Source organism: Henckelia pumila, chromosome 3 (genome assembly GCF_033568475.1).
Source record: "Henckelia pumila isolate YLH828 chromosome 3, ASM3356847v2, whole genome shotgun sequence".
Classification (NCBI taxonomy): Eukaryota; Viridiplantae; Streptophyta; class Magnoliopsida; order Lamiales; family Gesneriaceae; genus Henckelia; species Henckelia pumila.
The window spans coordinates 187,859,819-187,886,079 of record NC_133122.1 but is presented as its reverse complement, the minus strand read 5'-3'; the positions used below and the strand labels follow the sequence as shown (position 1 = coordinate 187,886,079).

The following is a 26,261-nucleotide window of genomic DNA, read 5'->3' as shown; positions in this document are numbered from 1 at the left end:
TCGATATATATGCCTTATCCGAAAATGGGGAAAACGACTAATCGAAATTTTGACGAAAAATTGCATTGAAAAATATATAATATTATAGTATATTTTAAAAAAAAGGTAACACTTTCTCTAAGAAACGACGTTACTTGAAATGAAGTAAAGTCGAAGGTATTCAGATGCCCTTCAATTTGGTGGTGTGATTGCTACTGTTGCACAAGTAATTATCATAATTCATCCACCACTTGTAGTTTTCGACATTTAATGTTAAAGTCACTCTTTAATTTAAATTAAATTAAATCAATTAAATTAACCTTTATTATATATACTTGAGCATTTTAAAGTCGAGGCAGCCTATAATATAATGGTGTTAATTTTTGTGGCGTTTTGCTTCTCTGGTTTCAAATTCTTAAAATTAATGAATGAATAATATTGGGAAATAGTTATTTGAAAAAGAAACAGAGAAAAGAGAGTAAACAGACAAGTAGATTAGTTTTTGAAAAACGCTCGTATGCCAAAGATGAATATTCACTTTCAAACGAAAAAAAATACACTTTTAAACGATGTACTTATTTTATGCATTCATATACATGCATATCTATTGACCAGTGATGTTTACACAACTAATGCTTTTAAAAGAAAATCCAACAATAAATTTATCAACATGTATAGACTATAGCTACAGAAATATCTTCCAAAACGGATGGCCTATCCTCATAAATAGCCAATTGATAGAGCATTCGATATATTTTCCCGTGAAAAATTATACTCTTTCCCCTTTTCCCCATCATAATTATTATTATAACATATATATTTACATATATCTGTACGTACGTGTACATAATTATATATATTGGAGCAAAAGTGTGAATGGAGCCGTGCATTCCAGTCCTTCCATATATGCATATACAATATATAACTCTGCACTGCTACTAATGGGCCGGGGTTCCCCCCACAAAATTTTATTTTATTTTATTTTATATATGTATGTATGTATAGATTTTGATTTGAATGAATGAAATGTACACAAAATGCAGCAAGCATTTATGATTGTTCACATGCCCACCAATTAATGCACCAACCACAGCTCCCTAATCTAAACCAAACAAGCGCCAAACATCTTCCGATCGATCGAACCCTATAGCCTCTCTCTGCATATATAAATTAAATTAACCAACAAAATTTTTTGAATACATTCTGTTTTTTATACATATTTTATGAAAGTCTATATTCTCTTGAAGAGAGACGATGGAAGCGGGGTTGAGGAGGGGTTGGAATGAACTGGGAATTGTGGGAACTATATATGAAGACGAAGAAGAAGAAGAAGAAGAAGAAGAAGGATCTTCTATACCTTCCCAGGAATCAACCCCTTCGCCTATCCTACATGCATATCATGTTTCAACCCAGAAATTACCCTGCAGGTGAGATTAATTAATAAACAAATTAAAATCAAAACAACGAAAGAAATCACTTGTTGATTCTCAATTTCCAACGATTTTGGTTTTTTGGTTTTTGAGTCTCAGGTCATATGGAAGCTGGGTGGATCAGCATCCGGATGTGGTCATACATGTCCAGGGTTCTTGTTTCCGCCTCCATAAGGTTTCTTCATTTTTCTAGCTTATTATTTTTCTACATTTATTTTATAAAATAAAAAAAAGGTTTTAAAACAAATTAAAATGGGTTCTTTAATTAACATTGTTATGATATACTAGTAGTTGTAAATATACAATAAGTTTTGCAGAAAATGCGTCCAACAGAAAATTCTCTATATTTTTGAGTTAAGGTATTTGATATTTCGAGGGAAAAGTGGCAATCATCGGTAGGTTATGCACAAAATTGGCTAATTTAAAATAATTTAATCTTACACTACTGATTTTGGATTATATATATATATATATATAGTTTAACCGGTGGTTTTTAGGAATACACATCCACCAACGGGTTGAATTGAATGAACCAATTAATTTGATTAATTTACTAACTTTTCTACCGTTGTGGTGATTTTGTAACTGGAATTTTAAATTGTCGATTAAATTAATGTTTCGATTTGATTTTTGTGAGGTCCTGTTTAGATGGATTGATTTATTTGAAATGTGATGAAAATTTATATATACTAGCTAGTTTAGTTAATGTATGTATTTTTAAATTACTATTTTAGAAGATAAAATATATGTAATAGTTATTATTATTTAAAAAATTATTATTATTTTAAAAAAACAAACTCAAACAATTTAATACACGATGGAAGTTACCTTCAAAATCTGAAAATAATTGAAATTATTGAATTGCACATTTGATTTTTAAAAATTGCTTTATTAGATATAGGATTATTTTTGAAAGTTAACTTAAAAATATCAAAGGTAATTATTATAACATGTTCTTGTTTTATAATAGTAATAGATATAAATTATATAAGCTAACACCAAGGGGAAAATTTTTTAAACTTTGAAATTCAAAAACTTTTAAACAAGTGCGATGAATTTATACGGTAGATTTGAAATCATTCCTTCTATTAATTTCTTTTGTTTGACATATCTTTATTATATCAAAATTACATTTTTATCATGTAACTTGAACGTATTATCTGTCAATTCACAATATTAATTTATCAACAAATTCCAAAAAAAAAATGAAAAATATATAAATTACATAACAAAAAGAACAATTTTCCCTTTATTATATGACCCTTGTGAAAATAAATTAGGTTCGTTAACCTAAATAAATGTGCCATGAATTGTATTTCTCAAATTAAATGCGATTCGATGCATGGCATTTAACTATTTATTATTTCCTCGATGACAGCAAGTCTTGACACTGAAGAGTGGCTACTTGAAACGGCAGCTCGGCAAATTGACGGAAATAACCCTCAACCCGCCGTTAAACATAACGGCCGAAACTTTCGCCCTGATAACGGACTTCTGTTACGGATCTTACCTCGCGATAACGCCGTTCAACGTCGCCGCACTCCGCACCGCCGCGGAGTTGCTGGAGATGACGGAGGTTTGCGGGCCGAGGGACGAGAATTTGCAGCAGAAAACGGAAGCCTATTTCCGCCGTGCTGTCTCAGTTAACAAGGAGTACGCTTCCATTGTGCTGCGGTCATGCTTCCCGCTGCTTCCGGAGGCGGAGACGGCGGCGGCTCTCGTCAGCAGATGCATAGAGGCGTTGAGTTCGATGGGCGAAGAGGAATGTTTGGATGACGTCACGAGATTGCGTGTGGAGGATTTGCAGTTGATTTTGGAGTCAATGAGTCGACGCTTGACGGAGAGTCACGATGTTCTCTACACGATCATTGACCTTTATATCAAGGTACAAATTAAATTAATTTGGATTGAAATTAGTTTCTGAAATTTGATACATTTGCAGGAGAAGGAGAGAAGAGTATTGGAGGATGAGAAAACCCAGATGTGCAACTACATAGACTGCAGCATTCTATCCCACCGAGTGCTGATGCACGCAGTCCAGAATCCCAGAATGCCGCTCAGATTCGTCGTCCAGGCCATGTTCGTCGAGCAGCTCAACACTCGGCGCTCCATCATCTTAACCCAACGGAAATTAGACCCAGCAGTCACACTCGGTGCCATACTCAAGCGTGATGCCGCCATGCGCCAAGCCACTCAGCTCAAGAACGTAATGAACACCACAAATTCCAGAATCCAGTCTTTGGAGAAAGAAGTGAATGGCATGAGGAAACTGTTGAATCAAGTGGAGAACACGAGTTCTGTTATTAATTCGGGGGGCCGGTCTGCGAGCTTTCGTTTCAGCTCTGAGGGGAACAGAGTGGATAGGGGACAGATTGGTTCCATTTCTGCGTCAACTGTCCGAAACATTAATGGGAGTAGAATTAGGGTAGAAGGCTCTTCTTCTTCTTCATCAGAGGATTCGTCTCCAAGTGTTGAAAAGATCAATCTCGGCCGGAGATTAATGCATGGATTGAAGAGTGCATTTCGGTTCCCAAGTAATTTGGTTTCAAAGAACAAGTGTGACACTACAGGCAAGGAAGATGGTGGTGGAAATGAGAAAATTGTTATCATAAGAAAGGATCAAGCTTTTCACAGCCGATCGCGCTCTAATTCTTCCATGTAAGAATCTGGTAATGGTACTCCGGTGGTAGGTTAATTTATTTTTGTATCCAGTGTGCATAAACCACAAACGGTATTTGTTTATTTGAATTGAATCGACTGTTTGGTTTGGTTTGGTTTGGTTTGGTTTGTTTTGTCCCAAACACCATGTTTCTTTCTTCTTCATATTTTAGAGGAGTCAGACAAGTTATTGAATAGTATATATAAGATTCTCCTATATAATTTTCCAGAAATAAAATAATAAATTCTTGAAAAGGAGATGCAGGTAGATATATATTTCTGTCAGTTTCGTGGTTCGTTCTTGAATCATGCAATTACTATCGAAAATGATACGTGTGACTTCTCATGACTCATTGATTATGATCACGTGATTGATTACACCATTAACAATAATGACTACTGCCCTTCATGTCTATTTTTTCGTTCTATACAAATAAATAATACTTGATTTACTGTAACAAAAGACAGACAGATGTCCCCACAATTTGTTAATTGTGCCACCAGAATGCATGTAAATACAATGCTATCTGAGAATATGGATCCAAAGCAAGGTGAATTCGTTATTTTTGAGGTCGTATGATCGTATCCCACCTGTTTTTTTCTTTTTGTTTTTGTCAAAAGTATTGTTACTGTTTTTTAAGTGGCCTATTGTCCTCAGTCGAGAGAGTAGGTTCATGACACGCACAAGACAGAGTTATAGAATAAACTTATATATAACACAAAATTTGGAGATGTTTGAGAAAGATCATCCATCAATAGGTCCATGTTCAGATGCAGTGTGCTTGAGATTAGAACGAGATAATATCAAAGAAAATTGACATTAATTCCACTTCAATCAGTAGTTAAAACACAAACCATAACGGCTATAGCAAAGGACCTAGCAAAAAGGAACTCCAAGCATGAAAAATGACAGCAGAACAACAATCTTGCCAACTATACCTCTATTTTCTATGCCTCGCTCCAAACCATCCACCAAGCATGAATAGCAACCCCGCAATGGAAAAGGCTCAACAGCTTAACCTACCAACTGAGCCACAATCTTCGAATGCTCAGAACTGGAGAAAGAGCAAAAAGAAAAGAAAATGAACCGGAGCCATTCAACACTCAACTTCTACAATTAGACTGAAGATGGATGAGAATGTGATGAAATCCATCATGAGAAGCATCCGTTGCATATTACGTGGAAAAAAAGCTTACATCCCACTACCTATTCAGCTCAATCCCTAAATGAGAAACACATCACAAATGGTCTCTCATTTACATTATGCATAACTTTAATAGTTGTATCAACTCAACAGTCAACAATCATGAGAGTGTGCGTTGGTTTAATGAAATACAACGATCCTCAAAGCAAATTTTACCCTGGAACAAGCTTCAACATTCTTTTCTCATTCCGAAACCTGGTTAGGAAAAATCTTGACTAGGTACTGCAACTATTAAAGTACATTATCTCCCATTTTGGGGACCCACTCTCATATCCCTGGCTACTGAAGGAAGCCATCTTTCTCCTCTAATCCTTTTCAGCTCTGCTACCCGATCTTCCTCTCTTTTTGCGGCTGCCTTAGCTGCTGCTTCTCTTGCTTCAAGTTTAGCCAATGACTTCTGGCATGCAACCCGTGATGCGATAGCAATATCAGCCCCATCGACAACAACAGACTGAAGTCGCTTCTTGAACTACAAAATTTATGAAAAGTATAGTCCGTATAACATGAAAATTTTCACATGGAGTCGGGCTGTTAATCATGGCAAAGGATCAATTAATTGTTTTCGCTACCTCCCAAACATTTGAGCTTTCGGCAAAAAAAAATGATTCCAAAATCTCTAGAGTGTAAAAGTTCATGACCCCTAGTGCACAATCCCCTTCATATTTGATCAAGATGGCATTAAGGGTAATTTAATGGGCTTTTGTTACCCAATACTAAACCACATGAACTTGTATACATTGGATAATTATCATGGACTTATATTTTTTCAGTTCCAGATCTACACGCGATGAGGCATGTTGAAATGAAAAACCTTTTATCGTCAACATTTCTATTGAGCTCAAATTTTTTGCGAAGGCGACTTTGTCAAATTGTTGCCAAAATCAGAGAAATGCTCACCTTCTTTGATTTTTCATCGAGCTCTTCTCCAGGGAGAATTTTTGGTTTTTTGCTGGGTCCATGAAGCTCATCTGGTCACACAAAACAACTTCTAATATCAAACACAAGTCAGACAATGAAAAAAGCAATTTACAATTCTGAAGAGAAAACAATCACGGAGTGCACTTCAAAGATTAGTCGGTAAGCACCTCTAGGCTGACAAATTCAAGGTACTTCAATGAAACATGCGCAGAAATCAATGACAGAATTGATTGTCACATGACTCCTTACCTATGTGATCAAAAACTATCCCAGGAGGAGCACGTTTAAATAGTCGAACTCCAACATCAGTTGGAGTGGAAGTTTCGTCCAGAGTGCTAGGAGTTGTATATGGCACCACTTCCAGAGTCTTATCTAATATCTCATCCAGTAACTTTCGCGCCTGTAACAAGATAGACAAAGAGAGGCCAAAGGCATAATTACATAGAGAGAATTATGCAATTTAGCACGCCCTAAAGATACATTTTTTAAGGGTTCCATGGTATAATTATAGATGGCTACAATAGTCAAAAACTATCAAATCTGCCATTTTTAACTAGATTACGCACGAGGATCTTGCCCATACTGCCATAGCTTTCCAGTAGCAACACTGAAGGGGAAATAAACGGTTTATGTCCATTCTCACATAACCAAAACGAAAATCAAACACTTGAAAGGCATCCTCTTTAAACTAGCCATTGATTAAAAAAAATCATAAATTTTAGCATTTCTTGCTCCCTGTATCGTGAAATAAAGAGGTGAACGTAAATCAGCTTAGTGATACTCCTGACATTGTAGCGCAACCGGGGTGCGCTATATATCGATTTCAAATTTTCCTTTTACATTCCGCAAAGGAATATTTGATGAATCAGTGTGAACAAAGTGATACCTTGATTTGGTAGTGTTTGACCTTCTGGGATTTGCGAATTCCTCGTTCTTCGTCTTCATATGTCTCTAGAACGGCGCAGGATACCGCAGCTACAGAATCTATGGCAGCCTTCCACTCGGCGTCTCCGTCTTCCTCCCCACTGCTGCTCTCACTGCCGCCCATCCAGTTCCTTTGCTACTCTTTCAATTATTCAGTGCCGCAGCCTAATCAACACAATTTTCATTATGACATTTCAGACAAATTGCGAATTTTGTTTCGATAATTCATATCTAATGTATTATATCCAACCCAAATTTTTTACGTTTTATAACTTAATTGTTATAAATAAATAAATCCATGTCCCGATTAATATCGGAAAATAGATTAAGAATAAAATCTTTTTTTTGACGAGATTTCCTACCCGAACCAATATTATTAATACTAGCGATCGGGGCACAAGCGTTACGTGTGTGACGCGTCGTATGTGCGAAATTATTAAACTTTAATATATATATTTTAATACAATACGATATTATTATAAAAATATTGTGTGTGATATATACTCATACTGAATATATTAATCGGTGGACTACACAGAATGTTTTTAGCACAATAATTGTATTGATATCAATATCACCAGCATTAGCTACCATTATTTTAAAAAATAATCGAAAGCATAAAATCTAATTGGAAAATGTTTTTATCCCCTGTTTTTCACTTATATATAAAAACTGGAAAAAAAAAGTTTTAAATGTATGTCATTATAAACATGAGATATAATTATTTGAATCAACTGGTCAGACCCTCGTAGAACTTCAAGAATAACAATTATAAACCGAGAATTTTGTCAATTACATTAAAGTAATATTCAAGCATAATTTGTTATTTATGTAGTACCTTTTTTATGTTAATATTATTGGGAGGTCTGATTTTTTTTCCTGTTAGTATAAAAAATAAATAAGAGTAAAAGTGTAAGAGCGACAAAAGATATTATTATTATTTTTATACTTTCAAATTTAAACGCACATGTACCTGAAATGTCGTTTCTTCTATATGTTTTCTTCGTGCTATGCCTTTCTAATTAACCAATGAAATTATAATGGTAAACATTGAATCGAAATTGAACACGATGAATTTAGTATTAATTTTTTGAGTATATGTTATCATACCTTCGTTAAGTGTCAACCTTCAATCCAACCAATTCTCTTCATACTATATTAGAACTTAACAAAATGTACTCATCATTTTCTATTTGCATAAAAAAGATGAGCTTCGGATTAAACTTGCTTACGTATGCCTCTTGAGTTTTCGAAAAATTTGTAAAATCAAATTTCCAAAGTCATTTGTCTTCATCCCAATTGTGATTTTCCAATCCAAACCAATTATTTGCGTCTTTGTAGGCTTCACATTATTAAATTCAATGTTAGATGAGACTTATTTTTAAAATTATAAGATATTTGTTTATTATAATTAAAATAAAAATTAATTAAGATATACCATATGGAACCGAAAATTCATCCACAATACATTTTGTTGATATCTTGTAATAGTATCCACTTGCACAACCTGAATATCTCTTGCTGTGTCAGCATTGAGTTTTAAGTGGTCGCCTGCCTCCCAAAAAATAGTTCATGAGTTGTATAATTGATTAAATACAATGTTGTTTTTACAGTATCAAGAAAAAGAACACATGGTATCTTACATTTAATTTTTTCTCATCCATTTGGTAGCAGTATGTCTCTGTACACAACGTTTTTGCTGTACACACCTGATCGATTTTGTAACTTTCCATCTTTTACTAAAATTTTTGTTGATTTTTTAGATACTCATCTAGAAAGTGTCACATACAATTGGCCATGACTAAACAAATGATTATGCAAGAAGATACCAACATTTGGTATTGTTTGACCTTGTGCCTTGTTTATGGTAAGAGCAAAACTTAATCTTACGGGGTACTGTCTGCGTGTCAGTTCAAATGGCAGCCCTGAATTTTCTTCGCTTTTAATAGGCATTTGATGAAGGAAATAGCGTGTACCCTTGTGAGGAACTGTTATGATATCCGCATCAATAAAGTTTCTCCCAAGATTAAGACATATTAATCTTGTTCCATTGCATAGTTCGAGTTCAGGTGCAACATTTCTTAAGATGGTAATTGGACATCCTTCTTTCAATGTGATTCTCTGAGGTGGAAAACCACTCGGACAAAGAGAATTCAAAAGCTCTTCTTGGAAAAGATTGTTGTTATCATCTTCTACGGAGTCTCAAGATGTGTATACTTTTTCTTCTCTGGAAAATTTTATAATGAGCATTTCATTGATTTCATCAACATCTACATTTTTTGTAGTAATTATAGCTCTTTCAACCATGTAATTTTTATCATGCACATGATCTGCCATATTTGAAAAACCATAATCAATTAATTGATGAATTGATTGTTCACCTTCCTATGGTACTATCATCGAATCCGACAACTTTATAAAATTACCGCTAACAGTACCTTTTAAGCCATCACCAACACGTAAAATAAATTGTGAGAACTCAATATCTTGAGCAGATTTCATATTTTGTAGTAGATGTAATATCTTGACAGAATTCCAAAACGACGACCTTGAAATGATTTGATCTCTCATTGATCCTCGTTTGACAACTGGTAATACTTTCCTAAAGTCGCCACCAAAAATCATAGTTTTTCCCCCAAATGGCAATGGGTTGTCCATTATATCTTCAAAAGTTTGATTGACAGCTTCAAAAGCATAACAATTTGCCATTGGAGCCTCATCCCATACCACAGTTGTTGCATGTCTAATTAACTCAGCAATATCTGACTGTTTGTTTATCTTGCAAAGTGTTGATGTTGTCGGTCTTAGTTGGATTTGTAGGCGTGAATGTGCAGTCCTACCACCTGATAACAATGTTGCAGCAATTTCCAGAAGTTGCTACTGCAATTGCAATTTTTCCATTTTTTTGTAGATGTGAAAGAACTGATCGATAAAGAAAAGTTTTATCAGTCCCACCTGGACCATCAATGAAGAAAATTTTTGAGTGATTGCACATAATACTTTCCATTATAATATCAAAAGTCATATTTTGATGCACATTTAAATGTTCGATAGATCTCAAATATTCTCCAGGTATTTCAATCGAGAGCTCATCCTCGATTATTATTGGAAGTGAGGAATCACCTAAGAAGTCGGTACTTATTGATGGCAAATCATAGTCATCCAATTTCTTTTTATATTGATGCAACAATCGTCGTATCTCAAGAAACAATTTATTTGTGATGAATACACTATTTCCTAAAATATATCTACCATAATCTTCAGAAATATATAGGTTAAACTCATCCCAAAGTTCTCTAACTCCTGTTGGTTGGCAAAACATCAATATGGAGACAAACAACCTTCTTAATGAAGATGGCATGTTAGAAGAACATGCTCCATGCAAGCATTGAAGAATTTAATCATCTTGTTGGAGAATACCCCTCATTTCAACTACTTCTTTGAATGTTGTATATGTAATCCCATTTACTTTCCTAAGTTCCTCAAAAGAACTTGGACCTTTAACATGGTTCAAAAGTATACGGAGTTAAAACCAGTTGCCTTCAGATGGTGAAACAACATATATCCTTCCAACAACTTTATTTTGACTTCGTCGACGACTCCAATTTTTTTCAGATTGTATCAACGCATAATATTGTTGAAACTCCCGATATACGTACTTCTCAACCATGGCGGGATTATAATTCATTTTGAAAAATTCAGTAACATAGTCTTCGAATTGTCATCATTTGCAAGTATATTGCCTAAGGATTGCTCTAGATTGTAATGGATTAACTGCACATTTGGCTAGGCGAACCTCTACGGCTAGTCCACTCGCTTAAAGCCCCCAAAACGTCTAACATAAAAGGGTCATTTTGTCCGCTGAAATCAAGGATTTTGGCTCAAGATGAATGCATAAAGAAAATGAAATGCATTAAACCATAATTCAATAATAACAAGAGTTCAAACACAAAATACAAGTTCTCCATTCTAGAACAAGTATTGATGCAAGTATGTGATTTAAGGGAAACACAAGAACCAACTGTCTTGAGTGTGATATCTTGCTAAAACGATGTCTGCTTGTGCCTTTTGATACAAATAGCTCCAACTTCTGGATAAGCTACAATAAAAGGTTATATCAGAAATTATACAACCTAACAACAACAACGGCTCAAGGTAATCTCTTTGCCGCTCTTCGTCCAACTCTTTGACGATCGGATGCTGCTAACACAGGGCTCGACAAACTCCAAACGATCTGTACGGAGGCAAAGAAGATCAACAACGACGATCAAAGCTTAATAGCCAAAGTTCTATAACTCAAAAACGGTTCAAAATTTCAAAAACTCAAAATGGTGGCATAACAACTATAAACTGATCAAACCGGAAATGCAGACAGCAGTACAATATCGATATGAACTCATATCAATGCTAAGACAACAATAAAGGCTCAAACCCAGCAAATCTCAAAACTAGATTTTCGAAAATAGGCTTCCAAAAATCATAACAATTTCGAACGACGCTCTAATTCAAAACCGACTGAGAATAAACGATCAGAACTCTGCCAAGCACAACATAACCAAAACTCAATCGATTCCAAAAACATCCGAAAATAAAAGGTTAGCTGATCGAAGAAAAACTTATGATATAACAAAGCTCTCGCTGCAGTGATCGCTAACTGCCTTCAGAATTAAATTCCAACGGACGGATCGAGCTCGAACTGAAATCTGGAAGCTTGAAATGGGTGTTGGGGCATAGCAATGGTGGAATAGGCGATTGAGGAAGGTGATGGAGTGAGTCAAGAATGACAACCAAGTCAAGATAATATATTAAACTCCAATTTTGCACTTTAGTCCCTGAAAAATCCAAAATTTACAAAATAGACCTTGATCAAAATCAAGTCGGCTCTTGAACTCTGTAATCTCCGATTAACTCAATTAAACTCAATTAAGATAAAATCGGGATGTTACAGTTGTGGTTTTGAATGAGACTGTTACACCATTACCTATTGTGTTTCATACACTAGTGGACCTATATAATCAATGTCTTATGGCCAATAAAAAGAATGTCAATGCTTCATCTTCTTCTATCCAGCATCATACAATATGTAGGTGTCCGCCCCGGATTAAAAATTTTTCAAATGTAATGTCAATGCAACGGTCTTTAGGAATCCTCCTTGCATGGGATTCGGGTGTATTGTCCGTGATTCTTCTGGTGTAGCTATGATTTTATGGAATATATGGAGTACTCAGAATGATGTGGTTTGGAATGGGACTGTTACACCATCAAATATTGTGTTTCATACACTACTGGACCTATATAATCAATGTTTTATGGCCAATAAGAGGAATGTCAATGCTTCATCTTCATCTATCCAACATCATACAATAGGTAGGTATCCACCCCGGATTAACTTTTTCAAATGTAACGCCGATGCAATGGTCTTTAGGAATCCTCCTTGCATGGGATTTGGGTGTATTGTCCGTGATTCTTCCAGTGTTGTCATCTCAGCAATATGTGGTTATCTTCCTGGTATTTTTTTATTGACCACAACAGGAGCTTTAGGTATACGTGAAGCTCTCAGTTGTCTCAAGGAGTTCAATCTTACCAATATCATTGTGGAATCTGATGTGCGAACTTGGTAGTTGATGCTTTATATTTTTTGGTTTTGGATTTTTCAAGTTCGGGCGTAATAGTGGAAGATTATAGTTTTCTCGCTCCGGAACTACACTCTTGTTCATTTTCTTTTGTGCGTATATCAATAACCACACGACTCATAGTTTATCTAGGTCAGTTAGTTCTTTGTCTGGTTGTGAAAGGAGAGGTGTTCTTCCAACCTTTTGTCCTATCTTTTATAAAAGTTTGATGGTAATGAATTTATTTTAGATTAAAAAAATCATTAATTATATATCTCTATATTTTTATTTTAAATTTATTACATGTTCTTATTTTATATTTTATATGCACGCAAATCATAGCCTGGCTAGTTTTAAACGAATTCAAGACTGGATTGCAATTAGTTTTCTCTCCCGTTCTCTTTCGGGCTTCGATGTGATATGTCTTCCTATCTCTAGGATAGGTTCTTCCTGATTCTGTATCCAGCTATGGATCCTGAGGAGATTGCTAGAAGGGTGTGCTCGTTGAAACTTTCAGTGAAGAGCAGAGATGAACCAATCATTATTATAGAAGATTTGGCCACTCTTGGGAAACAACGATTGCATTCTTGTTTGGTAGGTAAGGTTTGTCTCCCAAAGCAGTAAACAGAGAAGCATTCAGTATTCAAATGCCTCGGATTCTACAAGAAATACAACCGGTGAAGATCGAATTGGTTGTGGTTAATATTTTTCTGTTAGAGTTTTCTTCAAAAATAGATTGAAAACACGCGCTGATGGATGGACCATGATCTTTCTTCAAGAACTTAGTGATCTTTAAAGCTCCAACTGGACTTCAGAAACCTACGGACATGGTGTTCGATGAAATTCCTATGTGGGTTCAGTGTCAGAATGTGCCGTTAGCATTCATGCACCTGTGTATTTTACATAACATAGGAGGGATAATTGGTAAGGTTCTTGAAGTGGATATAGGGCATGATGGTAATTGTATTGGGAGATTTGCTCGAATTTGAGTTTTGTTGGATATAGCCTAACCTTTGCGCCAAAGGACTGTGGGTTCAAGTTGAACAATAAAAAGAGGATATTTGTATCATCCTTTTGTATGAAAGATTACCCAATTTCTGTTTTCAGTGTGGGAGATTTGTCCGTGTGCAGCGGGATTGCAATAATACGAGTGAGGGAGTGACATAACCAAAGTTTGGGAATTGGCTTCGGGCTTCTTCCTTGTCGTGGGAAAGAAAATTCAGTACATCTAAATTAAAAACCCACTTTACAGTAATTTAGCGGGTGATCAATCTCATGAGAAAGATGGTGGTAATAGGTCACGGGGGCTGGGTGACTCCCCATTGAACCTAGATGGGTTGGATTCTTCGAGGGAGAAAAGAACGACATACGATAATATAGGGATGGCTTGTGACGAACCGAAGCTGATTACTCTAACTCCAGAGATGGATTCTCAAGCTATCATGGTCGAACATGGTAATAATGAGACCATCAGTAGTGATCCAGTATTAAAGAATCTTGTTAATACAACCAAGGAAAACTGGAAGCGAATGGCACGAGGAGGTCAGATTAACTTGGATAATCTGGAATAATCTTTTAATTTGGTCTATGGGAAACGACAATTGATTGTTTGGAGACTCTTAGTGGCAGTGCTAAGAGAATTCGGATATATACATTTGAAGACAGTAACAAGGAGTGTATTCCGGTGGCGGCTGCTCCAATCTCAATGAGTTGTCTCATTTGGAATGCACGGGGGCTTGGGAACCAATGTGCAATCCAAGATTTACGGAGTCTTATTGCCGAAAGAAACCCATAACTATTATTTATTCCGCAGTCATCGCCGATCTCAATGAGTTGTCTCATTTGGAATGCACGGGGGCTTGAGAACCAATGTGCAATCCGAGAATTACGGAGTCTTATTGTCGAAAAAAACCCATCACTATTATTTATTAGTGAATCTAAATTATTTGCTTATCAATGTAGATGGTGGAAGAGAAGCTTCAAGTTGGATGGACATTTTGTGGTGGATTGTACCCAGAGAAGTGGGGTCCTTATTCTCATTTGGAGGTGCAAATCCAATCCTATTCAGCCGGCCATATTGACTTTTTGATAAAGAATGGACTGAATTATTGGCATTTATGGGATTTTATGAGAATCCAAATGCTACTTTAAGAAGCCAGTCGTGGCAATTAATAAGATGGTTAGCAGGTATACATAAAATAAAAAATATTCTTTGGTTGGTCGGAGGAGATTTTAATGAGATTTTGTATTCTTCTGAAAAATTTGGTGGGCTGTTGCAGAATTCAGCTCACATGAATAAATTTTATGGAGCTCCGGAGTATTGTGGGTTACAAGACTTATCCGTCAAAAAAGGTGACAAGTACACATGGCATAAAAAACGTGTGAGAGATGATCCGATTCTTGCTAGATTGGATCGATACGTTTGCAATATTAGCTGGAATTTACTTTTCCATTTCTGTGGAGATTGAGAATCTGGAATTTTTTGGATCAGACCACCGTCCAGTTTACTTGATTTTGAAATCATCTCCTCATGCACGATGAACCGTTTTCCGACGTTTCACTTTTGAGCACAAGTGGTTATTAGAGGAAAATTTAGCAGATTATTTTACGCATAAATGGACAGGTTCGAGGGATATTTTCAGTTTACCAGCCAAACTTCGACGATGCAGTAATGATCTTAAGATGGGGCTGGATCTTTCTTTGAAAAGTTGGGATGGAAAATTAATCTTATGAGAAAGGAACTGAATCGTTTGATAAATTCTCAAGTTATCAAAGACAACCGACTTCAGATTGCAAAATTGGAAAAAGAAATTTAAAGGCAAATAAATCGGGAGGAGATGCACTGGAAACAGAGAGCTCACATTAATTGGTTGACGGAAGGAGATAATGTTGGGTCTGAAAATGCAAGAAATCTTGATTTTGATGATAAAAAAATTTGTCATTGTGTTTCTAACATATTTACTAAGTGTGCAGCTGATAGAAGACAAATTGGAAGTACTAAGTTGTTAGAATACAATCTTAGTTCAACTTAGGTTTTGGCGCAACTTCTTGTTTTGAGCATATATCATAGCTCAATGATCCAAATGACCAGACGCCTAAACCTTCTCATAGCCAACGCAAAAGTCTAAAAATCATGTCTTATGACAGGTTGATCAACTCAGATGTTAGCCAGGTCAAACTGCTACCTCAACAGTGAACATGATGAACAAGATGACAGCAGATGCAATGACAGACGAGCTCTGGTTTAATGGCCATATCTCTCAGCTCCCTGATCTAAATGTAATGATTCAGTATTAGTTTGAAATATATGAAGATGATCTACAAATCATCTTCACAAGTCAAAGTCCGAATCTGAGCCTATGAAGATGATAAAGCACGTTGAAGTTGCTGGTTCTGCACAGGTTGATAACATAACTCGAGGCTGTACATAGTCTGGTAGTTTGGGCATAGATCGTCAAGAAAACTTGGTAAACGCATTCTAAAATTAGCTTTACGAGAGCTTTTGAGTTTGATTGCCAACATGATATTCTACTTGTGCTAGCATGTCTTGATATTGAGAATGTCTAGTCATTTTCCTTACATCAGTGGTTGTGGTTATATATTATAAAGGGATGCTTAAATTTTTTATGAATATTTCAGTTGGCATGTCAATCTTGATTTTGTGTTGCTTGCTAGTTCGAGCTAATTTAATCCAATCTTGATGAAGCTTGGTAGTCACTCAACTTGATTTATTTGTGTTAGTTATATATCTCGCTTTATTTGTTGTTTAATGAAGTAGAGACTGATTTGTTTGTGCATTAAAAAATTTTCAAAATTCATGAAATGATTTCATATGCTAAAAGATTTTGATTGCTTTCTAAAATTCTTTTACGTTCATATTATAAAGATAGGGGTGTAATGATTTTTGACTTGCAAGTGCATCTTCCATACTTGAGCTTTTTGGAAAAGTTAAAGAAATATGGAAGATGATTTGGTCAAGTCAATTTTTAATTATCTCTTGATCTTCATGAATGACTAAAATTCAAAGCATGTGATATTTTCAAAAATTTCCCTCGCTTATTTTTGTTTCGGCATTGTTGTCCGAAAATGCGATCTCTTTTACCAAAATAATCAAGTGAGGATGAAAATTCATTTTGTGCATATATTAGTTGTTTTCATGAGTTAGTAACCTCTCTACCTTTATAAAACTCATTTATTCAAACTTTGAGGGGGAGCTATAATAGTTTTGTTTATTTTGAACCTTTTTTATTTTCACAAAAAGGGAGAGAAATATGTTAGATAGAAATATGTGTTTTGCATTACTTGAGTTTCAATGTTCATATTTTTATCCAAGTTTTGTGATCATCAAAAAGGGGGATATTGTTGGGTCCGAAAATGAAAGAAATCTTGATTTTGATGATAAAAAAACTTGTCATTGTGTTTCTAACATATTTACTAAGTGTGCAGCTGATAGAATACAAATTGGAAGTGCTAAGTTGTTGGAAAACAATCTTAGCTCAACTTAGGTTTTGGTGTTGCTTCTTGTTTTGAGCATATCTCATAGCTCAATGATCCAAATGACCAGCCGCCTAAACCTTCGCATAGCCAACGCAAAAGTCTACAAGTCATGTCTTATAACAGGTTGACCAAATCAGATGTAAGCCATGTCAAACTGCTACCTCAAGAGTGAACTAGATGAACAAGATGACAACAGATGCAATGATAAACTAGCCCTGGTTTAATGGTCATATCTCTCAGATACATGATCCAAATGTAATGATTTAGTATGAGTTGGAAATATATGAAGATGATACTGGTTCTGCACAGGTTGATAACAAAACTCGAGGCTGTACACAGTCCGGTCGTTTGGGCATAACATTCTCATATGAACTTCGAATTGTGTGATTCTTGATGCATTTGAAATCCAAGACAAAGAGATAAAACTTTGATGTTCACCGCTTTGCACAGAAATCAATGCATCAAGATCTACAAGACCTCGACCGATCAATATTCTCCCGACCAATGAAGACCACGACCGATTTGAGCTGCTCTGGTACTTCGGGCATTACTTTTGCATATGAACTTCCAATTGAGTGATTCTTGCTGCGTTGGAAATTCAAGATCAAGGGATACACCTTTTATGTTTACCACTTTGCCCAGAAGTCAACGCAGAAAGAGTTACAAGAGTTTGAACAGACAACAGCAACTCGAGCAGTTGAGAATCTCACTCGAATGCTCACCAAGCTTGTCACCTGATCTCTTCTGTCTACTGCTTCAGATACAAATGTAGTCAACGGGTCAAAGCTACAGTCCATAAAGAGAAATATGAACGTTGTGATATCATAAACAATACAGAACCCTTTCCAACGGTCATATTTATCGTATCTAACGTCTATATTATTCTTGGAGGCTATAAATACAAGATGTAGAGATTGAGAAAAAGAGAGAGTGGACACCCAAAAGAACATTCAGCTTGTTAGAGATTTTTCCACATGAAAAGGGCGTCAAAACATATCCATTCAGATTATTCAAGAGCTTGCCCTTGGTGTGAAGAACACAACAGATTTCTTGAGCTTTCATAGTCAAGTTCTTCACACCCCAACCCTTACTCACTCACACACATATGAGAGATGATTTGTAAACATTATTTGAGTGAGGGTCTTTACACAAAGACATTAAAGATTGTATTTGTAGTCTTTTCTTAAGAGATGTTAAACATTATGCGGATTGTGAGGTTGAGGCCTACAATCAAGAGGGTGCTAGGAGTTCCGATTTAGGCAGTAGGTAAGTCCTTAACTTAGAGTGGGTGTATTACAAGACATTGTAATAGTCAAAATTTTCTAGTGGATCCTTCTCGTGAGTAAGAAGGGGTGACATAGGAGATTGAGCTCCGAACATCCATAAAAAAATTCTTGTCTCTTTACTTTATCGTATTTACTTATTGTTACTGTTTTTAGGTGATTTGTTGAAACATTTTATATGTTCTTTAAAGTACCAAAATATTGCATACAAAGTGTTTGATAAAATGCTTCAACCAAAATGTTTTTACTATCACAACTTGTAATCTTTTCAAATGATTTCTCAAATGCTAAATTAGTTTTTAGATGAATTATTTTGAGTATTTTTCGCTTGGTTTTGTAACCAAACTTGATATAATTTATTGGTGCTTGGTTCATATTTGAACATTTCAAGAACGAGCTATTGTAGCTCAAAATATTTTTAAAGTGTGTATTCACCCCCCCCCCCCCTCTCTCTGCACACCGTTTTTGATCCTATCAGATAGGAACACCAAATACTTTCACTATTCTACTTCTATGTACACATAAAAAATTTTATCAAAGGAATTGTGAGTGACAAGGGGGATTGGTGTGAGGATATTCAGAAGATGGCAGACATCACAACAGAGTACTTTGCTAAAATTTTTGCGTCTTCTAGACATTCATCGATGGATTTTGAGGTAGTCATGGAATTCACTGACTCGATAGTTTCTGAACAAATGAATGAAATATTATGTGCTACTTTTTCAGAGGAAGACATTAAGAGAGAGGTTTTTGACATGCATCCATCAAAAGCGTCTGGGCAGGATGGGTTCACGGCTTTATTTCATCAAAAAATATGGCCGGCCATCAGCAAAGATATTACTACTACCGCCTTATCGATCCTAAACAATCAAGGTGATCTATCAGATTGGAATTCGACACTCATTAATTTAATTTTGAAAGTTAACGATCCGATATCGTTGAAAAACTTCAGGTCGATAAGCCTTTGCAATACATGTTATAATATTTTTGCCCGAGCAATAACAAATTGGTTTAGACCGATTCTGGCCCAGATTATTGATTCTTTTCAGAGTGCATTTATCCCCGACCGTTTAATCGTTGAAAATGCAATAGTAGGGCTTGAGTGCATGCATTGGATTCGAAATAATCGAAAGGCCAAGGCAGGCTTTGCGACATTGAAACTGTACATGAGTAAAACTTATGACAGAGTTGAATGGAATTTCCTTGAATCACTGATGTGAAAGTTGGGTTTTGCCGAAGGCTGGGTCACTCTTATCATAAGGTGCGTTACGACAGTCCCTTACTCTTTTCGACTTAATAAGGATATTTTGGATCGTTTCAGCTGAGGGGACTGGGCAAAGAGATCCCCTATCTCTGTATCTCTTTGTTATCTGTGCACAAGGCTTGTCTTATCTTCTATCCAAGGCAACAGAGCGTCGGTTGTTTAAGGGAGTGAAGCTAGAAAATTCTAGTCCAACAATTTCACACATTTTCTTTGCTGATGATAATATAGTTTTTTTCAGGGAAACAAAAGAGGATGGGGTGCAGGTTCTCAAGTGTCTTTAGATGTATGAAAGAGCTTCAGGGAAATTGGTTAATTTCGAAAAATCTGCCCTATCCTTCAGCCCAAGAACTTCATCTCAAAATATCAATAATATCAAGAATGTGCTCTCGGTTTCAGTGGTTAGGGGCCATGATTTATACTTGGGCCTGCTTACTTTTTCATAGCTGCTGCGTAATTTTATGCTCACAAGCGCACGATTGTCAAGCTTTAATATATGATGAATAGATTATCGTTCCCACGAGGAGTATACTTCAAATTTATATCACTATTTGTAATTAAAATAGTTCAAACTTTATTTAAAAAATTAAATAGAGAATTTTTGCTTCAAACTTAAAATAATTTAATAGAAAATAACAAGCCAACCACACAAATTAAAGGATTATCAATGAGAGAAAAAACGTCTAGAGTATTTATTTCACTTGGTTTCAACAACAACAACTACTTCTAATTAATTAATTCTCATGAATTCCTTTTATTTAATAGCCAAGAACACTTAATTATTTTTATTTTCCTCTCCTGAGAAACACATAAAATGGATCAATTAAGATTCTATTCTAATATTCCTATTAAAAATTTAGGCTTAATGATATGTGATAAACTATGTTCTTCCAAAAGCTCTGTTACAGTTATACACTCTTCCGAGCTATATAATAATTAACTGTAGCAACCCAACCCGGATCCACTACCTAATCAGAGTTAAGAGCATAATTAAGCATGCATTAAAATAAATCGCTGCGGAAGACTTAAATAAAAGCAGACCAGCAGAATACAACCGGTTAAACAAATTCGATTATACAACCCAATCGAATGAATAAGCCTAAAGGGCAAAACCTACAGCTAATCCTGCTGTCTTCACTGGTCACTGGCTACTCCAAGCTCCTGGTGCTCAATCCTACACCTACAACTGCCCCGTCGAATGGGGTGTCCAGATACACAGAAAAGACTGGACGTGAGCTCTAAGCTCAATACGAAAGCATGGGTAAAACATACAAACATGATGCATGCAATTGACAGGGTATCCATATCTGGGATAACTGTATACAACTGCTCAGTAATGGCGCCTAGGACATGAGTAGTACAACCCGGGGAGCAAACCCTGTGTACACTGCTCATTCCCAATGGACGTAGACCGTGTCTTACAGATGCCAGTGCCAGCTAACCCGTCGGTCGCGGGACGCTCGACATCAACCGTCCGAACAGGGCTGAGCGGCCCTCCATAGCTCATCTCAAAAGTTGTACAGGCACAATATGATATGCACATGCCGCATAATAATATGACACACAAATGCAACATATAAGAATGCAAAACCCGCTGGCTATCTCAGTCAGTACTTACATACCTTATTACAGGCAGTCCTAGCAGTCCCACTCTAGGTTCCAAGCCTATCAACAACTCTACAATGCAAATACCCATGCATCATTAAATAAGATCTAAAATCATTAACTAAGCTATTGCATACTCCTAAATAATTTAAGGAGACCGTAGCTATACCTGCGTCCGTCATCAGCCCATTGATGGCAACTATCCCGCAACTAGGGGCACACCCCTGCTGCAGCTCCACAGCCTTGAGCACGGCTCCACTACATGAGCACTGCTCCGCTACTATGTCAGACACTGTCTGACTATGCTAGAATATTTTCCCTACTCCAACTCTAAAATAAGAGTACCCAAAGCCCTAAAATAGAGCCACGTGGGCGAAGGAGAGGATTTCAAAATTTGCACGAATGAGGAGCTCGGACCTCATATTTATAGCACACGTTCGGATCGTCCGAACTAGCCTTCGGAGCGTTCGAACTGCTTCGGGCCGTCCGATCGTCTCATTGGATCGTCCGATCTCCGCCACGTGTCAATCCAATCGCATGCAACCATGCACCTGTCCCGAACACTGTTCGGATCGTCCGATCTCTCCCTTTGGGTCGTCCGAACTCTGTTCGGATGATGTCACCGATGACATATTAATTTGGGACAGCTAGCTGGGCTATAGTTCGGATCGTCCGAACCCACTTCGGATCGTCCGAAGTCTTCAGAGCCTCCGAAGCCTGCCTCAGCCCATGTTCGGATCCTCCGAACTCAGGTTTGGAGCGTCCGAACCTTCCGAACCTTACCCACCATTTTCGAGTGTCCTGAAACCATTTCTGGACTCCATTAATCCATTTGGAATTTCCTTAATCATGTTTTACTTAATCTAAACATGATTACATGATTAATTACGCATAAATCGTTAATTTCGGATACGGGTTACTACATTCTCCCTCCCTTAAAAGATTTCGTCCTCGAAATCTAGGGTATAACCTCGAGAACGTATTGAAAAACACTTGCCTGAGTGTTTGGTCAAAATAGCTTTCGACAAACTCAGACTCTTGTCAAATTCCCTGTAAGCATCCATTAATGATGCACCGCATTAATATTCTTCCAATCAAAAATTACTGCGCTACTGGTCGACAGTCGAACTCCTCTAGCGCTAGCGTGTCACAACACTGATACATCTTCCATTCTAACTATGATCTCACTGCCCACGAAGGATACAAACACCCGCTTGATCGAGATCATCGTCCTAAGAAAAATTCTTAAACTGACGAAGAACAAGTCATAACCTGACTGGTTTAAGACATTCGTCAAATCACTAACCGAAACTCGATCTAACCATCTAATGGTTCCAAAAGTTTTCAGTGTTCAACACCTCTAGTCAGAAAACACTAATCCCAACACTGTGTTGACACATCAAAACCCAAATTCCCTCTCAAGAGAATATTGTTGACCCAAAGCTATACTCCAACATAACTGCTTAACGTGATTCCAAACTGGTCATCCATCCCATACTCCACCGAAACGAATGAGCTTCCCAAGCAATTACTGGGAACTCAAACCATCCAGTCTAGTACCAATCACAGTTCATGTTTCTTAGTATAACTCAACACTGTGCCCTGATGAAAACTATCATCGCTCACCGAAAATGACACTAAGTCATCTTCTAACCATCGGCCTGCGAAGTACGCATACATTGCAATAGAAGTTATCACACCTCTGATGATCTACATCATCTCGATCATAGGGTATTCACCCACGAATTCAATCGATAGACATCCTCCTGATTGTTATACATACTTGCAATCACTGTGCACACATCAAGACTAAGGCAAGCTCCCACCAATATGCTCGACTGGGACATTCCACAGTATACAGACATATAGAAACGCTTCCTGTTTCGTCTCGACACCCGACAGTTACATGCGTCTGATATAACTCAACTCAAAGTCTCTGGTGATACCACCATCGCTCATCTGAACTTCCCAAGGTTGAACATAAAGATCCTGGAAACTAAATCCCAATGGATCCTCCAGAATCAAATCATTCCTTTTTGCTGAAGGCATCAGCCTTAGCGCTGAAAAGACTAATTCATCTATTCCCTAGTCACTCAGGGAAAACACTTATGCTCGAAGTAACTTGTCACACAAAACGTCTCTGATTGTCGTTCATTGATAAAACGCAATATCTTTGACAAACAGTCTGCATGGATGTGACTCACTAACTCGAAAGAACAAATTCGATCCGTCACGATCTTGCGAAATCTTCGATCCCAAAGGCAAACCTCGTTGGCTACTAAGTCGATCCTTGACTATCTCAGTCACTTCAGAGATATCGCACATCACTTGCTGAAAGATTAGTGACACCACCTGCTGGATCTCGAGAACTAGATCCCAGCTAATGTCACATCTCATGATCATCCACTGATGTTGATACGAGTACACAATTCTTGTTGGATCTCAAACACAATGGTATACTAAGACATCATCACAAGAACACTGTCCTGGGAACTACCCATTTACTCGTCTGTTTCTCCTGTCAAGTTAACACCTAACTTGAACATACAAGTCAATTGAAATCTTCCGGTATATTCGTCTCTGGCAAACCTAGAGACTCTAAATCATCCAAATTGCCGAATGCTCTGAGACTGTACCCAATACTCATCTCCTAAGCACTAAGCGACAAAATACTATCCCAAGTATTTTTCGATTGCTATATCCAAATCATCACTGATTGGATTTACCCTACCGATCTCGTCAAACTACTGATGCTCGCACTTGTCCGATCAAACAATCGCTGATCATCTAAACATACGTGGCTCAATCAATAACCATGACTCAGCTGCCACGAAGAACTATTCCCAAACACTTGGAATACTCAGTTCACTCTGGTTTCAACACACCCATACTTGATAATCCAGACAATAGCTATAAGTAGTCTATCAACACAACCTCGTGCCTTACTACTGACAGCTGCCTCGTACACTGAACTTAATCAACCTAACTCCGATAGAGTTAGAAAATAACCACTAGTAGTCATTAGCACAAATCCCGTGCCACCTTAGCACTACCAATCGTTGTCTTGTTCACCCAAGGCAAACATCAAGATAAACTAAGCCCATTTTCATCCCATGAAAAATCCTACGCTCAATCTCTGAAAATATCAGACAGTACTTAGCGCAAACACTGGACTCACTATCCTTGCCTCGTTCATCCAAAATGAACATCACGATTCGTCAAATTCAAAATCATAACTAACGAATCTCCAAAGATTCTCACAATTCTCAGACACGCTCCTGATCATATCCATTGCTAGGACTGTACAACAATTTAAGACTGAGGTAACATACCACGATGTCCCACCTAGAATCACGACCAAGTGTACACTGGCATAAATCGCGCTTCCCTCACGCCTCAATTAGTCTTATACAAACTTTAGCGTCTGACATAATCCTATTACAGATGAAATCATTCATCATGGAATAGTCCTCGTATTCAAGTCGAAGTCTTAAAACAACATCCCATCCAAGTTCTTGGATAATTCCTATCACATGGAAACTCTAACCACAACTCTGATGACAACCCCTAGTCATTGCTGGTAGAAATCCGTCCACTTACTAGATCCACACGTCTAGCAGTAATCCAAAGGTTAAAACCTATCTGCTCAAAGTACACACTTGTCAAGGAAATCCCTTCATGACTGGTTCCCATAGCAGAACACTCAAACTATATCTCTGGCACACCAGACGATATCGAACCATCGATATCAAACCTGATATCTTAATCCAAGTTCATACCCTGTCGTGACTGCTACCAAATCCCTAGGCTGAGTAGCCTTCCCACCGCCAATCCTGAAGCACGAAGGCTCCCAGGTACCCTCTGAAGTACAAGGACTCACAGAGTAACACTGGCATAGGGTCGCGCTCCATCACGTCTAGTCATGGTCATAGCCCACAACTCTCGGCATATACTGGACCTGGTATCTCGATGAAAACCCATCATCACAATTCTGAACCTAACGAAGGTCAAACAGCTTACTGTTCTAAGAAAACAACCTAGAACAAAGCCCAATGTTCTAAACCGAACAATAATCTTAATGCCTCTAGATAAGTCCACTCATCGCTGGCACTATCTTAGTCTACTGACTAACTAGGTCAATCCTAGGAAAACGCCTAGACTAACTGCAAGTCACACTGTCTCAGTCGGCCCACTCAAATCCCATGAGCTGCAATAGTTGAACACTAATCAACTAAACCCAATCCAAACTTTTAGCAAAATCACTTGCAATCATTCACGATTTGCTGGACAAATAAAACATGTATCATTGCTTCAAGTTATGTACAATTCTCTTTATTACAATCTCATGTAATACAATTACCGTATTCCAAAAATGCAATGAAATGTACAACCAAACTTGAAATGATACAACCAAAGTATGATGATTCATTACAACTGAAATACTATTTACAAATTACATCAATACAGTATTTAAAATCATCGAACAATCGACACATGCATCGATACAAGCATACTCCCGACCAATCCTCTCGGTATCTCGTCATGCCAAGACTTCCAGAGAATTAACTCAAGCTGGCTAACCAGCTATGCTCTGCGTCAGTGCATGTCAGTAGACCTCTCCTGCTCACGATCTACCGTCAGCCTTTTTCTTGTAACCAAATCATGCTTTTGAACATGAAGTTTCCCGTGTGCCTACCGAACGCATCGATACAAGCATACCGGCAAAACTATGTTCTGCATGAGTTTAATGACCTTATGCTCGAAACCTGTCATGCCTTAGGCATTTGAGGCATTCCCTGGTAAAGGTCTATCTGACAATCTCTCCAACTACGACTGAAGAATCTTCAGAGTAGTGTCATCATGGTAATGACTGTACAGATGCAAGCATC

General features: G+C 37.1%; 3 protein-coding genes across 3 annotated transcripts; 1 reads left to right on the top strand and 2 right to left on the bottom strand.

Moving 5' to 3' along the window:
- Nucleotides 1–908: 908 nt before the first annotated feature.
- LOC140892015 (BTB/POZ domain-containing protein At3g49900) lies at nucleotides 909–4,220 on the top strand. The gene is made up of 4 exons (XM_073300741.1): nucleotides 909–1,406; nucleotides 1,509–1,584; nucleotides 2,788–3,294; nucleotides 3,352–4,220. Exons 1-4 carry the CDS (start codon nucleotides 1,234–1,236, stop codon nucleotides 4,069–4,071), a joined length of 1,476 nt encoding a protein of 491 aa, XP_073156842.1. The 5' UTR covers nucleotides 909–1,233; the 3' UTR covers nucleotides 4,072–4,220.
- A 646-nt stretch (nucleotides 4,221–4,866) lies between these two features.
- LOC140892527 (uncharacterized) lies at nucleotides 4,867–7,326 on the bottom strand. Its single transcript, XM_073301447.1, has 4 exons — nucleotides 7,077–7,326; nucleotides 6,440–6,590; nucleotides 6,170–6,240; nucleotides 4,867–5,741 (listed from the first exon to the last, which is right to left on the bottom strand). Exons 1-4 carry the CDS (start codon nucleotides 7,236–7,238, stop codon nucleotides 5,514–5,516), a joined length of 612 nt encoding a protein of 203 aa, XP_073157548.1. The 5' UTR covers nucleotides 7,239–7,326; the 3' UTR covers nucleotides 4,867–5,513.
- Nucleotides 7,327–8,881: 1,555 nt separating this feature from the next.
- On the bottom strand, nucleotides 8,882–9,823 carry LOC140890177 (uncharacterized). Its single transcript, XM_073297935.1, has 3 exons — nucleotides 9,553–9,823; nucleotides 9,332–9,444; nucleotides 8,882–9,235 (listed from the first exon to the last, which is right to left on the bottom strand). The coding sequence occupies exons 1-3, from the start codon at nucleotides 9,821–9,823 to the stop codon at nucleotides 8,882–8,884; spliced, it is 738 nt and encodes a 245-aa protein (XP_073154036.1).
- Nucleotides 9,824–26,261: the final 16,438 nt, after the last annotated feature.

Excerpts from the sequence above, each read along its gene's own strand:
- LOC140892015 (XM_073300741.1), top strand. The coding sequence starts at position 1,234 with ATGGAAGCGGGGTTGAGGAGGGGTTGGAATGAACTGGGAATTGTGGGA. Across the intron at positions 1,585-2,787 it reads CTTGTTTCCGCCTCCATAAG|CAAGTCTTGACACTGAAGAG; the intron begins GTTTCTTCATTT and ends CCTCGATGACAG. Across the intron at positions 3,295-3,351 it reads TCATTGACCTTTATATCAAG|GAGAAGGAGAGAAGAGTATT; the intron begins GTACAAATTAAA and ends ATACATTTGCAG.
- LOC140892527 (XM_073301447.1), bottom strand. The coding sequence starts at position 7,238 with ATGGGCGGCAGTGAGAGCAGCAGTGGGGAGGAAGACGGAGACGCCGAG. Across the intron at positions 6,241-6,439 it reads GATAGTTTTTGATCACATAG|ATGAGCTTCATGGACCCAGC; the intron begins GTAAGGAGTCAT and ends TTGTGTGACCAG. Across the intron at positions 5,742-6,169 it reads TCGATGAAAAATCAAAGAAG|TTCAAGAAGCGACTTCAGTC; the intron begins GTGAGCATTTCT and ends TAAATTTTGTAG.
- LOC140890177 (XM_073297935.1), bottom strand. The coding sequence starts at position 9,823 with ATGGCAAATTGTTATGCTTTTGAAGCTGTCAATCAAACTTTTGAAGAT. Across the intron at positions 9,445-9,552 it reads TGTTGGTGATGGCTTAAAAG|ATCATGTGCATGATAAAAAT; the intron begins GTACTGTTAGCG and ends CAAATATGGCAG. Across the intron at positions 9,236-9,331 it reads AATTTTCCAGAGAAGAAAAA|AGAATCACATTGAAAGAAGG; the intron begins GTATACACATCT and ends TTTCCACCTCAG.